Source organism: Crocodylus siamensis, chromosome 5 (genome assembly GCF_052110815.1).
Source record: "Crocodylus siamensis isolate JL-2025a chromosome 5, ASM5211081v1, whole genome shotgun sequence".
NCBI lineage: Eukaryota > Metazoa > Chordata > Crocodylia > Crocodylidae > Crocodylus > Crocodylus siamensis.
In genome coordinates this window covers 43,669,120-43,684,340 of record NC_143399.1, presented here as the reverse complement: position 1 = coordinate 43,684,340, position 15,221 = coordinate 43,669,120, and the positions used below count along the sequence as shown (strand labels likewise).

Here is a 15,221-nt window from a genome sequence, read left to right as displayed (position 1 = left end):
GAGAGGAAAGGGTGCAGTTTCCTGGCTAGCCCAGTGTGGGAGAAGGTATTCTCCTGCTGCTGCTTGCTTTATTGCCAATTCAGGAAAATAATGTATTGTCATTGACTTGTGGTTTCTTTCAATAACAAAGTCTTGCTGTGAGAATCCATCACATGGCTACATCCGTGCACTTGGCACAACAGTCTGTTATGCACATTCAAGAATATATTAGCCAAATTATACATACAGCATAAAAATGGAATGGAAAAAATATCCCAAGAAGCAGTTGTAAAGATGCTTGAGTGAGGCTGGGGATTGAGGGCGAATGTAGTATGTTGCATACTTGTGCTCGAGTGGAACTTTTCTTTAATACACAAAATAGATAAAACATATTTTGCGTTCATCAGATGTACTCTACAGATGCAGATGATTGCTTGATAGAATGGTTTGCTTTTGGACTTGTAGTAGAGTTTTTAATCTGCAAACAAAGAAATGAAATTCAATTTAAAGGAGTGTTTTCTGGCAAATTTAGCAGCCATACCTAAGTTATTTACCACAGCCATTGTTTTAAAAAAAAATATTTCATGCATAGCTTTGCTCTCATTTGGATTCAACCATTTCCCCAGCAGTCTGAATGCTTCTATTTCGCTTCATTCTCATCTTTTTTTAATGAACTATTTAGTTTGACAATAGAAAGCATGTTACTGTTCAGAATCTTTTAATGAAATAACTGACAAATCATCCTTTTTGGAACTGAAAATCTGAAACATTATGCAAGACTTTCTTTCATTCTTTCTTTTTAAAGTTGTTGGCAGCTGCCCGATATGTAATAAAATCATGGAAATTTAGTGATACTGTTCATTCATCCTGTGTGGCCAGTGCAGGTCTGTTCTTTTAGTGTATTTTTTCAGTACTTTGTCCAGTTTCATTTTAACTATCCAAAGTGATGGGACTCCCTTCACTTTCTTTGGGAAACTCTGACACCCTTATAAATCTTGCTATTGGGAAGATTATCCTATATTCTCATGAACTGTTTCTTTTCTGAACTGTAACCCATTACACTCAGTAACATCCTCTTGTACCACATGGAATAACACCTTTTACTCCAGAGAGCTTGCAGCTTTCCTGAAGACTTATGTCTCCTCTCCTTAGTTACATAGACATGCACATGTACGGTGAAATCTTATTCCCCTTGAAGTCAGCAGTAACATTCCTCTTGGATCTAGTGCGGCCAGGATTTCACCTGTAATTTTAATGGTCCCTTATGCATCACTTTCGTCACCCTTCAATCCAAATAGCTGTCTTTCTCCGAACACCTTACTTCCTTCTGATACAGAAGATGCCTGAATCCATGGCTCTATGTGACTACATCACAGAAACTGAATGGTAACACTAATTCATAAATTGCATTTCATAAGCACTTTTTATTCAAGAAACTTAAAGCATTTTCTAAACAGTAATCATTTAAGATTTACCATGCTGTTGCAAAGTACACAGGTGTTATTTCTCCTGTTTTACAATTGATGGGAACGTGGAGTAGGAAAGGAATATTGCATCTCTATTCCATGACACATAGTACTAGATGCCACATTACCTTTTGAGTTATCTGCTTTCACTGGTAAGGCTCTGAGGTTTTCCTCTTCTATTGTGTTTCTGTGGTTTTGGATTATTTTTCACTAACTGTATTAACTTCATTTTTTCCAGGATGAATCTAATTCACTTATTCTCTGAATAAATCTTGGTTTGAGGTTTTGCACACAGGAGGAAGGACAAAGAAACAATAAGAAAGAACATAGAGGGTGTCTTTACATGTGCTCCGGGGTGGGCGCTTTAATTAGAGTGGCTCTCAGAGCTAGTCTAGTTACGGCATCCACAGCATCTTGTTCAATGAACTTTAGTTAAAGTGCCCCTGCTGCCATTTTGAAGCACAGGGATGCTGAATAATACACATGACACTGAAGCTTCTGGAGTGCGCTAATTAGCTCGATTAATAGAGTCGGCTCTGTCACTCTAATTAGCATGCTGATTAGCTCCAGTGTTTGCTAATTAGCACACTTCGGAGCAGGTATTGGGCATGTGTATAGGTGCTCTCTGTGTTCTTTCTTATTGTTTCCTTGTTGTTCCTCCTACATGCAAAACCTCCCATAATTGAGTCAATTTAAGTGATTGGTATACTGCTTTTACAAACCACTAATGAAGATCATAACGGATAGCAAACTTAACTTAAATAACCACAGCAAATAGGTCCGGTAAAAAATTACTCATATCCACATATTGGTAACTAGCAAAATTTTGTTGACAAATAACAGACTTCAAATACTCTGAATAGTAATAAAAATCAATATGCAGCCCAGGATATTAATTCTATTTGTTTGCCCTTTCTAGGGGCAATACAAAGGAACATGTGCTTCTGGTTGGGGGAATAAGGGGGAAAGAAATATGTTCTTTTTCTGGTAAAAGGAGAAGGAATGAACTGTTGCCACTGGATAGGATGATTAGAGGCACTGAAGGGAAGCTCGTGGGCTTCTTCCTATAACTAGAGGGGAGCTAGGGAGGTTGCTTCCTAGCTTCTTAGATTTCCTTTTCCAGTGGCTTTGTTGACACAATCTGTCTACACGTTCCTTCTCCCACTTTCCTCTATGTGGTAGGATTAATTTGTGGAAGAAACATGAAGCGCTACCACTGATTCAAATAGGCACCAAAAGGTATTTGGAGAGGGTAGCAGCCAGTAGTCATATGAGAGGTACAAATTGCTTAGCTGCATGAACAGTTTACATGCACAGGTGACCATGCCAGTGGAAAATTGCAAAGCTGGATTATCTTCAGTGTTTATCCCCTCTCCAGCCATTTTCATTCCATGTGTCAGCACTTGTATCCAGGCCAGTAAGAAAGAATTTTGCAAGTAAGATTCTGCAAAACAGAACCAGCTACTAATATAGTAGTTCTGTCTTTATTTTTACATAGAGTTATTGGTACCATATTGTTCACTGTTTCATTAGCCCAACAACTGACTGATTTGCTCTTTCAACCAAATTCACTGAGAACAACAATAAGAATTACCATATTTTCTAAGACACGACATGTACCTTTTCCCCCCCGGAATTCAGGTACTGGAAACTGGGGTGCACACAGCAAGCAAGAAAGTATAGTAATAGCAGTTTCTGCTTCGGTTGAGAGAAAATGACACTTTCTTCCTCTCTGCCACCCACCTACCTGGAGAGAACCCTGCTGCCAAAGCTGCTACTCAGTTACTTACTAATATTTATTCTTATTTTCAAGAAAAGGCCCTTTTTTCTTCATACTGAACCCTCCCCCCCATCCGTGCACACACACGCACACACACACTCTCTCTCTCTCTCTCTCATTGTATGCAGGAAAAATCAGTATTCATAAATAAACCAGTGGCTGGAACAGTTTAGTCATTACCTTTAAACATGTTTAATAAATGGTCACATGGTTATAAAAAGAGAAGATTTTTAAAGTTATTCTGTCATTGGTTGATTCATCAACCTGTTCCTATTAGAAGGTTGTAAATTGGAATGCATTCAGATAGTTTTGTATGCCTTGCTAAAGGTGTGTTGTACTAACATTAGTGTTTCATGTTCCATAGTGTTTAAATTGTGCAATTTTAAAATATTGAAATGTAAATGGAGTGGGATTGTACTAGATCTTTTCTGGTTTGTTTTTTAAATCTGATTTTATGTAGTACCTTCATTCCTTGAAAGACAGTTCAGGCATAAAAACATTGGAGTCAGCCTGATAATTCCTGTAGTTGGTTCTTACTGCCCTTTTTGATGATGATGATGATTATAATTGCAGTGTTGTCTAGGAGCCCTCATTGTGGATCAAGACACCACAGGAGTAGGTATTGTTCAAATGCAAACAGAAAGACATTCCCTGCCCCAAAGACCTCAAAATGTAAGCAAGAGACCCCAGTAAAAAGACAATAAATAGTGAAGACTATTATTACTGAAAGAGTTTTAAAAATATATTTCTTTCAAATTTACAAATAAACAAAGAAAAGAAAAATACATCAACTGTATGAAGTTCAATCTGTTTAACCATTTGAAAAAGAAAATTGACTCTTGAAGTGTTATCCACATTTTTAAATATCACCAATGAACCCGCATAGAAAAGGTTAAATGTTTGCAGGTTATTACCATTCACCTTAAAGATCAGAGACAAATTACTATTTTTATTTTATGTTCCCTTGATGAGGATAATGATAAACATCTGTCACTTAGCTGCTTAACCATCAAAGAATGTTATTGAAATCCTGTAATTTAAACAGAAAAAACCCCGTAGACATACTGTACATTATATAGTCAGTGAGGAAGAGGTGATAGAGTATTCACATTAGATTTGAGGGAGCTGGGAAAGGGACATTTTCTGTCTGCAGTTACTTGGCAAAAAGAAAAAATTCCATAGATGTATGATTTTCCATTTATTTTGGGTATTTTGGAAGGGGAAATTACTGCTTGTTTCTTTCCAAGCCCAGGGTAAGGGAGGGGAAGACGCATTCAATCTGCACTCTGTGACTCCACCATATGCAGTACATTAACAGAATGGCTCAGGTTTGTGTGTTAGTGTGTCTACTGGTGTTACAGAATCCAGAACAGAATTTCCATCATTTACAGTTCTTCAGAGCCATTTACCATCTTCGAGTTTGTAGGAAACTCTTCATTATTTTAACAGTGTTAGATAAGCTGTTTTTCCATTAGTTTGGCTGTAATTAAAAATGTTTAACCTTTTAAACTTGCTGCAACCTGTTCTTTTAAAGGCAATGACAACCAGCATGTTTTGTTTTCTAAATGGTATATAGACTTTTCTCAGCTCAGTAATGAAAAAATGACAAGTGTGGCTTCCCTCCTTTTGTTGGATTAAGCTGCAGTTTATAAAAAGTAATTGTGAAATGCTATTCTAAATGATTTACCTACATGTTAAGACTAAAAGCATGCCCTGATTTTCTAGGAAAAAATGGCTTTCTGCATGGTGGACATTTTCCCTGTTGGTGATATCTTTTCCTCTTTAATGCTCATTTTAATGTATTAAAAAAGAAGGCTTGACTTTAAGTTTACTCTGTTGGGGCAAAATTCACACTTCTGCAAAGAGTTAGCATGAAGCCCATGTGTCACCTTATGATTTGTTTAAAAAAAATTATGCTTGGTAGTGAAGGTGTAAATGATGCATACAACAAAAACCAAGATTTTCCAAAGCACTTGTGATTTTTCTGTGCATCAGGTGTAGGGGTGCCTAACTTCATGCACCTTAAAATACCGTTTTCTGATGTAGTGCTGAGCATTTAAGGTGGTGGGGTCAAAACCAGAAACACTTAAATTCTCTTCTGCATTTTCATCAAGACCTGTTTTGTATTCGTGTGGATAAAGGATGATTGTACCCTGGATTATCCAGGTTAAATTTAATATAAAACCAATGCATGTTGGTTTTCTTATTTTCAGACAGTCCAAATTGCACAGTAGTTTTCTTGGTTTCAAACAGTCCAAACTGACTGCACAGACACACATGCCTACAGTCACGTTTAATGTGTTTGTAGCTGAGTTAATGTTTGTGACAGCTGAGTTGGTCCTTAATAACAAGGATATCATTTATCCGTAGGAGTGGAGGTTACAAATTAGGATTCTAGTGCTACTTTGTGCATGAAGCAACAGATAGTTTGGCAGGCTGAATTTGAAATATGGACTGTCCGCTACCAGGCAGTGCAAGAAGGGACTTTATAAAATTTCATGGGGTTTCAGCTACTTCCTCAGTTCTTTATTGTAATGGAACCTACAGCATGAAACAACCTCTCAAAATGGACCCCTTTAATGTCACAGATCCTGATTTGCTTATGTTAAGAACTAATGGAAAACAGGTTGATGACAAGTACATTTCCAAACATGCTGATATCAAAAATTACGTTGACATATTACCAAGTTTTATTCTACCTGTTGTTTCAACTTTCAGTGGAGCTAATAACTTGGGAAGAAGCATTTATGTTTATTTTTGCTTTTGCATAGACTGAAAATGATGAGAATGGCCAAGCAGACAATTTCTCCATGGATCCACAACTGGAAAGGCAGGTGGAGACTATTCGCAACCTTGTAGACTCCTACATGTCTATTATCAATAAGTGCATCCGAGATCTGATACCAAAAACAATCATGCACCTTATGATCAATAATGTGAGTAACAGCATCAAGTTTTAAATTCTTGTTAAATGTTTGATTGAACTTTCAGTGCTTACAGGACATAATACTTTTTAAATAGCATATTTTCTGGCGTAACAACACCCCAAATAAGAAATGCATCTTGTTTTTTTGGGAGACAGAATGTAGAAAAAATTTGTCAAGAGTCATGGCCTAGACCTGGCTCTTTCATAGAGGCTTATATTGCAAAATGGATGCTTCTCTCTCTGTTAGGAAGCTGAGAACATCTATGAAATGAAAGAGTTAACATTAGACTCTAACTTTCCTGCTGGCTTACTGAGAGAGAAGCTGGCAGCCATTTTATAGCATAGTGTCTTTATGCTTCTACTCTGGCAAAAAAACAAACAAACCATGCACCTTAAATTTGGAGGGCTGATTTCTGTGAAAGGAGTATGTGTAGTATGTGATTAAAGGCAGTAATAGCATCAGCAGCATTGTAACAAGGAGAGGAACACATGCATGTAGAATATCACATACTGCAAACCTTATCTAATTACTACAGAGGACAGCACCTTTCTGTAGTGATACGGCCAAAGTATTACAGTGTACAGTCAGGAGCTCCAACGCTTTGCATGATAACTGTAGGATGCTAGAGGATTTTCAGAATGAGTTCAGTTAAGTCTCATTGGGCATATATGGATTTAAAAAAAAATACAATCAGGCAAGTGTAGTATGTTGTACTTATCTTTCAATGGTGTATTTGAGGTCCTTTGGATGCTGGGGTATTTTTTAGACAAGCAGAGGGAATATATGCATCTGTCTGGCTTATTTTATATTTCTCCTACCTAGATCTTTAGATTCCACGATAAAAGTTAGTTTTGCACTGGCATTGTTAGCCCATTGTTTGAAAATCTAAACCTTCACTCCACAACAGAATCCTGAATGGATCTCTCCTGGTACTTATCTACCAGGGTGCTAACTGCTGTGTTATAGTAAATCACTATTTGATATAACAGCCTCTGTCAGTCACTGATGCCACCTTGCTTGAGATCTTTTAAATCAACAAAAAATCAATTGTTGTAAACAGAATACAATATAAATCAAATCTGACTAAACTGTAGTATTCATGTATGAATTTAAAAAACACTTCATATGTAAGGAAGGCTAACAGATCTTTCTGTGTCTAGCATTTATATTGCACTGGAAAAAGCAAAGAGGTTTGAACAGAGTTCACTAGTTGGTAGAGAATAAACAAGATCTTCATACAGAGGGAAAGGGAGTTTCCATTCCTTAGGATTAGGGAAGCCAGGATTTGAATCATGTTTTATAATCGCTGGATGCAAGATACTTGGAGGCCTTCACAAAAGAGTGTGAAAACAAACTGAACTTCAACATTTTTCCCAAATTAGCACAAATCTATAATTGCTGTGTGTGTACATGGAGATATTATCTCTGAAGATATTATCTCTGCTCCCTGGAGATCACAACTGGACCTTGCTTCTTGGACTTTGGATGATTCCATTGCCTTTTGAAAGGGATATTTTCCAGCTCCCTTTCATAAAGCACAGAGTTTGGTGAGCAGTTCCTTTTGAAAGTTTACATTAAATTTTCTGCCACTCACATCCCCATATGGAATTGTTTAAGAAGTTAAAGGTCTCTGAAAATAAATGCTTTGCTTCAGAACTCCGGTACTGTAGTAAGCTGAAATTCTGCAGCTGTTTCATTATTAAAGCATGCCAGGTGACGATGGCACAGAAGAATGGTAGACTTTTAACACCATCTCTCTCTGAAACTGACCTCTCGGTTATAGTCCCTGCCCTGTGTTTAAGCTAGCAGATATTTGTGGTCCGATCTTGTAACTTAAATTGCACTAATGACCCAAAATCTTTAAGAGTACATGAAGAACGAGGCTTGAAAGTTAAGGCATTTGTTTCCCTGCATTATGAAATGAAAAACTTTGAAGTTCAGTCTAAGAAAAAATGAGCTAAGCTATTACTTAAAAAAAAATTACATCCTTAAATACTTGACATCCAAAAAATGCTTGAATCATGGTTGTTGACCAAGCCAAAGTGTTGAGGAAAGCAATGGAGCTGTGTTGAAAGTCATCCTATACTGCTTTACGTTCCCTGAAGATCTTGAAATCCCAACCCTCCCACTGAGAGAGAAATGAAATTAAGCTCCTTTTTAATTGTATTATCCTCTATTTCATATAGTGCAATACAGTTGCCTCCAGAATACTAGAAACATTGAATCCAAGGAACTAGTCTTTGTGTCAGTTACAACCTCATGAATGCTTTTAGATTTTCCTCTCTAATCGATGATGTCTTTAAAAGGTGCTTATAACTGGGAGACGTGTATCAGATTCAGACTGATTGTAGAGCAAAAAAATTAATTCTGAGGAATGCTGTTCTTAATGCATGTCTTGAGGCACGTACCTATTAGGGGTGTGCAAAGCGGGCCCTATTAAATTCAGATTCAGTTTCAGCCTGAATCAGGGACAGTGATTCGATTCTTTGGTTTGGATCACTGTCCCTGATTTGATTCAGCCAAATCCGAATCTGAAGATTTGATGCGGTTTCAGAGAATCAGTGATTTGGACATAGGCATAGCTTTAAATGTTTTTTCGACATGCCTTGAGGTACCAGTGTGGCTCGTGAATACTGCAATGATGGAGCAGATGGAGCGTTCCACAGGAGTGCGGGGGGGCCTCTACGTGCTTGGCGGTGAACCCGGAAGTAGACCAGAAGTACTTCCAGTCCACTTCCGGATCCACTGGGGAGCGTGCAGGGGGGCCCCCTTGCGCTCCTGTGGGACACTCCATATGCCCCAGCATCACAGAACTCACGAGCCGCCTGCTACCTAGAGGTATGTAGGAAAAACATTTAAAGCTGTGTCTATGTCCGAATCACTGAATCTTTCCGAATCTCTCTGAACCGATTCAGAGGGTTCCGATTCAATTTGGAGAGATTGCAGGGTCCTTTGATTCTATTTGGATTTGGATATTTGGCCACCAAATCGGGCCGAATTTCTGCCGAATCAAATCGAGGACCAAAGCTTTGCACAGCCCTAATACCTATATCATTACATTCTACCTCTATTACATATTATGGTGATTTTGATTACTTTAAAAGAAAAGGAAACTTACCACAAAAAATGTATTAAATTACCATTAAAGATGAAAACACAGTCAAACAAAATGCACCTATCATAGGGTCATAGAATCAGAGAAAAATAGGGTTGGTAGGGACCTCAGGAGAATGTGGGGCTGGATTATGAACTTTTTATCACCCAGTGGGCCAGCGAGCCATATTCAGAGACCTCATAGGAAGTGGTATCACATCAGGAAGTGATGTCACATGACTTTTGACACCAATGAAGTTGCAGGAAGTGACAATGAAATGGATCTGGAAATGTGGTTTAAAATCCAAAATAAAAACAATAGAAAAGCAACAATGAAATAATACCAAACACTTGACTAAAATAAACACTTTCGCTTCTACTCACTTCTCAATGAATGAAAGAAGCATAATGCAGGCTTGCTCTGGGACACCTGGGCATACAGCACCAGGTAGAGGAAGCTATGGAAGAGCAGCCAGCTGTTGGCTTCCAGCAACAGCAGTAAGGAGAAGGAGAAGCAGCACCTCAGGATGCTGCCCAGCTCCATCAGGGATGAGGAGCCTGGACTTCACACACAGCCACGTGTGTGCAGCCCACCTCCCTCCTCGCCCCTAGCTCCCATGGAGGAGGAGGAAGTCACGAGTGTGACCTTGTGCTTCCTTCTCTCAAGCACACACATGCATGTGACACCCCCATGCAGGCTCCTCAGCATCCTGCCCAGAGACGCGGCCCTGCTGACAGTTGGGCAGCCGTGTTCCACGTTTGCACGCTCATCCCTGCACCAGACCACGCCACCCCTTCCCTGCTGATGCAGTGCAGACTGTCCCTGGCACAGGGCTTAAAGGAGCTGCGTGATAGGGGTGAGGGGGGCGCCTTGGCCCGGGCCCTGGGACCCGCCTGGTGCGAGCACACCTGCCCCGGCCTCCATGGCTGCAGTCGGGGGAGCTGAGAGAAGGGCCCTGCTCCGCCCGGAGAGAGGTTCAGCAGTCACCGGGCAGCCAACTACCTCATAGTCCATGTTCGTCATTCAGCTGCTGAGGGGCTGAGGGAGGGACAAGGGGTGGGAAGGAAACTAAACAGTGTTTACTTTCATTTCCTGTTGCAGCACCTCAGGCCTCAGAAAACAGCTTGGCAGGCTGCATGGTGGCTCACAGGCCATATGTTGGACAAGTTGGATCTAGTCCAACCCCCTGCTCAAAGCAGGACTGTCCCCAACTAGATCATCCCAACCAGGGCTTTGTCAACCTGGGCCTTAAAAACCTCCAAGGATGGAGACTCCACCAACTCTTGAAGTAACCTGTTCTGGTGCTTCACCACCCTCCTAGTAAGAAAGTTTTTCCAAATACCCAACTTAAACCCCTTGTTGCAGCTTGAGACTATTGCTCCTTTTTCTGTCATTTGTCACTGTTGAGAACAGTCTTCCTCCATCCTCTTTGGAACCACCCTTCAGGTAGCTGAAGGCTGCTATCAAATCCCGCCCCCCAATCTTCTCTTCTGCAGACTAAATAAACCCAGTTCCCTCAGCCTCCCCTCATAAGTATGTGTGCCAGCTCCTGAACAATTTTCATTGCTCTCTGTTGAACTCTTTCCAACTTGTTCACATCCTTTCTATAGTGGGGGGCCCAAAACTGGACACAGTACTCAAGATGTGGCCTCACCAGTGCAGAATAGGGCAGAATAATGACTTCCTTTGATCTGCTGGCAACACTTCTACTATTGTAGCCCAATATACTGTTAACCTTCTTAGAAACAAGGGTACACTGCTGACTCATATCCATCTTATTGTCCACTGTAACCGCTGGTGCTTTTCTGCAGAGCTGCTGCTTAGCCAGTCAATCCTCAGGCTATAGCAGTGTATGGGATTCTTATACCTTATGTGCAGGACTCTGTACTTGTCCTTGTTAAACTTCATGAGATTTCTTTTGGCCCAATCCTCCAATCTGTCTAGGACATCCTGAATCCTACCCCTACCCTCCAGTGTATCTACTGAACCCCCAATTTGGTGTCATATGCAAACTTGCTGTGGGTGTAATCCATCCTATCTTCCAGATCATTAATGAAGATGTTGAACAAAACTGGCCCTGGGACCGATCCCAGGGGCACTCCACTTGATCCTGGCTGCCAACTACAAGTTAAGTCATTGATTACTACCAGCTGAGCCTGACAATCCAGCCAGTTTTCTATCCACCTTACAGTCCATTCATTCAACCCATATTTCCTCAGCTTCCTTGCAAGAATGCTGTGGGAGAAGGTCTCAAAATCCTTGCTGAAGTCAAGGTATATTATGTCCACTGCATTTCCTGCATTCACAGAGCCAATCATCTCATCATAGAAGGCAGTTGGGTTGCTCAGGTATGACTTGTCCTTGGTGAATCCATGCTGACTATTCCTAATCACCTTTTTCTCCAAGTGCAGATAAATGGATTCTTTGAGAACCTGCTCCATGATTTTTCCAGGGACTGAGGTGTGTCTGACTGGTCTGCAGTTCCTTGGACCCTCCTGCTTCCCTTTCTTAAAGATAGACACTATATTTGCCCTTTTGCAATCATCCAGCGCCACCCCCCACCCCGCAATTGCCATAGGTTTTCCAAGATAATGGCTAGTGGCTCTGCAACTACATCAGCCAACTCCCTCAGCACCCTTGGATGCATTGCATCTAGCCCCATGGACACATCCAGCTTTTCTAAGTAGTCTCTATGTATCATTGAGGGCTGCTCACCTTCTTCACAAACTGTACTGCCAGGTGCAATAGTCTGAGAGCTGACCTTGCCTGTGAAGACCGAGGTAAAAGAGTCATTGAGTATTACAGTCTTTTCCTCATCATCTGTCACAGGGTTGCATCACCCATTCAATAAGGGTCCCACATTTTCCCTGATCCTCCTCTTTTTTGCTGACATGCATATAGAAATCCTTCTTGTTACCCTTCACATCCCCTGCTGGCTGCAACTCCAGTTGTATTTTGGCCTTCCTGACTTCATCCCTGCATGCCCAGGCAATATTCTTACATTCCTCCCAAGCTGTTTGTCTAAGCTTCCACTTGTAAGCTTCCTTTTTGTGTTAAGATCACTAAAGAGTTGTCTGCTAAGCCAGGCTAGTTGCTTGCCACATTTGCTATTCTTCCTGCACATTGAGATGGTTTGTTCCTGCGCCCTCAGTAAGGTTCCTTTAAAGTACAACCAGCTGTCCTGGACTCCTTTCCTTCTCAGCTTGGCCTCCCAGGGGGTTCTGCCATGAGTTCCCTGAGGGAGTCAAAGTCTCCTTTTCTGAAGGCCAGGGTCCATACTGTGCTGCTCTCCTTTCTTCCTTTTGTCAGGATCCTGAACGCAATCATCTCATGGGTCACTGCTGCTCATGTTGCCATCCACTTCTGCGTCCCCCACTTCTTCTCTGTTTGTGAGCAGTAGGTCAAGAAGAGCATAATCCCTAGTTGGTCTATCCTGATAGCATCAGGAAGTCCTCTAACACTCTCCAAAAACTTCCTGGATTGCCTGCGCACTGCTGCATTGCCTTCCCAGCAGGTGTCAGAGTGACTGAAGTCCCCCATGAGAGCCTGTGATTTGGAATCTTCCTTCCGCTAGTTGTTTAAAGGCCTCATGGCACTATAATTCAGGTCTCATGGTGCCTAGGTATTTCTAATATAGTACACTAGATACCATATATTCTGTAAGCAGTATTGGTGAGCTGACTCTAAATTAATATAAATCATTAATATTATGAAAAATACTTTATAGTAATTACTGATGGTAAATTCATGGTAGCAGTAGCTCTCACCTGCCTCTTGCTAATTTCCATGACTGCTCTTTTAACTCCAGTTAAAGTGGTAACTTCATTCATGATTGGCTGAGCTGTCTCTCAAATACTCCCTTATAGATCGAGCCCACTCTGACTTGTCCCTCCATGTTAGATTCCTGTTGAGCTAGGAACTGTGCTACTGGGCACTTAAAATACGTGCTATGATTCTGTAAGAACAATAGGACAGAGGAGCCAATTGCCAAAGGAAAGGGTGGAATAGGCATTTCTCTGGGGTGGTTTAAGAATAACATAGCTATAGCTGTACAGTGCTGGCCTAGCTGACCTTCAAGGTCCCTTCCCACCTTATAATTCTGTACATTACAACTTTGAAACCTTCAGGGGACACTTTTTAAACTATTGCTATAATTTTGCTTTTGTTTTCTGGAAGGACCTTATTTTGCAAAGAGATCGTTTCTTTCTCCTTTTCCGAGCCTCAAAATCACAAGTATGGAAAACCCATATTTCTGGCCTGATCGTAAGCCAGGATCATGGGCCAGCTTCCTAATGGCAGTGATTCTGCCATTACAGTAGGGTTTCAGCAATCATGAAAGGAGATTTGCTTGCAACACACAGGAATCTACCATGATAACACTTGCAGGCTGATGCTATTCAAACAGATATTTGTGGTCTAAGGCTAGGGACAGACATTCAAAAGTCTGAGCCTGAATTGATTCAATATTTGCAGGTCAGTCTAACCTGCGTAGGGTGAACTGGTTTGCAACTACATGGACATCCCCTCTGGACTGAAGAAATGCTGGCATATGCCTGCTAGGGCTCAGACTAGAAGCCGTGGGGGTGGTACTAGAATAGCCTTCCCTTCCCTTCCATAGTGCTGAGCTGAGGGGGGGCAAGGCCAGACCCCAGCAGGATGCTCTAATTAGGGAGGGATGTAAACCCCAACCATGCTCTCACCGTCCCAGGCTTTTCCCTGCTCACTGCTCAAGGGGTAGGAGTGTTGCCAGACCCAAGCCCCAGTTTAGCACTGTGAGGCAAAAGGGAGGGGTGGTGCAGTGCATACATCTGTTGATGCCTAACTGTTCTTTTAGGATCAGCTCTACCCTTAGTCAAATTTGAGAATTTTTTTTAAGTGATACTATTTGAATTTTCATTCCATTCAATATATTTTCATATTACCTAACTAAGATAACTCTTTTTAATGTGGAGGTTCAGGAAAATCGTGTCCTCTGGCATTTGATCAGTAGTATCCACTGAAAAACAACATGAGATTCATAGCAAAAAATTGCAGATATTGATGAATTTGTGTATCTCCTGTTGAACACGAATGGGAAATGACAATGGTTTCTAGTAACCAAGTGTTTCCTGGACTGGGGTCAGCTGTGACTTGGAAGATCCTAATTCTTCTTCAAAGAGACCGCTGTCTTGGGTCTTATCTACCCAAAGTTGTTCCAATATCACTATAATATATTTTTAAATCAAATTAATTTAACTAGTGCCAAACCCTCTTCAAGAGGGACTCAGGCATATAAAATAAGATGTTTGAGAATGTATTACTGCTAACATTCCCAGTTCAAATTAATGCTATAGAGCTAAAAGCAGGTTAGCAACAGATCCAAAGAACAGAAAAAAAATCCCAAAAGATTTTCAAGGATTGGTCAGCAATTGATTTCTCAGTGTGTTTAACTACAGCCTTATTTAATCAGAATACTTCTAGTTTTTTAGCTGTCTTAATGTGTCCCAGATCTCCATAATCAGAGCTGGCATATCAGGAAATTGGTATAGTAAATTAGATTACTTTGGGACTGCTCTCTTCAGCTCTATAATGTGTATTTTTGGGCATTCAGAATTACACAAAGTTGCTAGAGGTGAAAGATGTGATGAACAGTAGGTGAAATGTTAGTTAAAACGTAATTCTGAAAGAGAAATTATAAAAATATAGAAGCCCCCATTCTTAAGAGAACTAGAAGGCTCATGAGATTGGTAATGTCATTTTCCTCTAGGTCACCCATTTGCAAATGGGCCAAAAATGTTGTTACTACCTATAAGCAGTTTAGAAGTCAGTTTGAAATAAGGTGGAAACACACGGGTCACTTTACAGATATAGATCATTCCAGTAGCATCCAATGTCATATGCCTCAAAGGAAGGCAAAAGAACCACATAATGCTTTGTGCAGAACTACACCAGAAAATATCTTTCTGTGATGAACTGTGGTCTCAGTCTAGGGTGAT

At 40.7% G+C, this 15,221-nt stretch overlaps 1 protein-coding gene across 9 annotated transcripts in view; it reads left to right on the top strand.

The window, feature by feature from the left end:
• Positions 1 to 15,221, top strand: part of DNM3 (dynamin 3) — a 366,866-nt gene that overhangs the window by 300,208 nt on the left and 51,437 nt on the right. For all 9 annotated transcript variants that reach the window (XM_090049992.1, XM_090049990.1, XM_090049991.1 and 6 more), the window contains one exon: positions 5,997 to 6,161. In XM_090049992.1, coding sequence (XP_089906118.1) covers positions 5,997 to 6,161 — 165 coding nt within the window. The remainder of the gene's footprint in view (positions 1 to 5,996; positions 6,162 to 15,221) is intronic.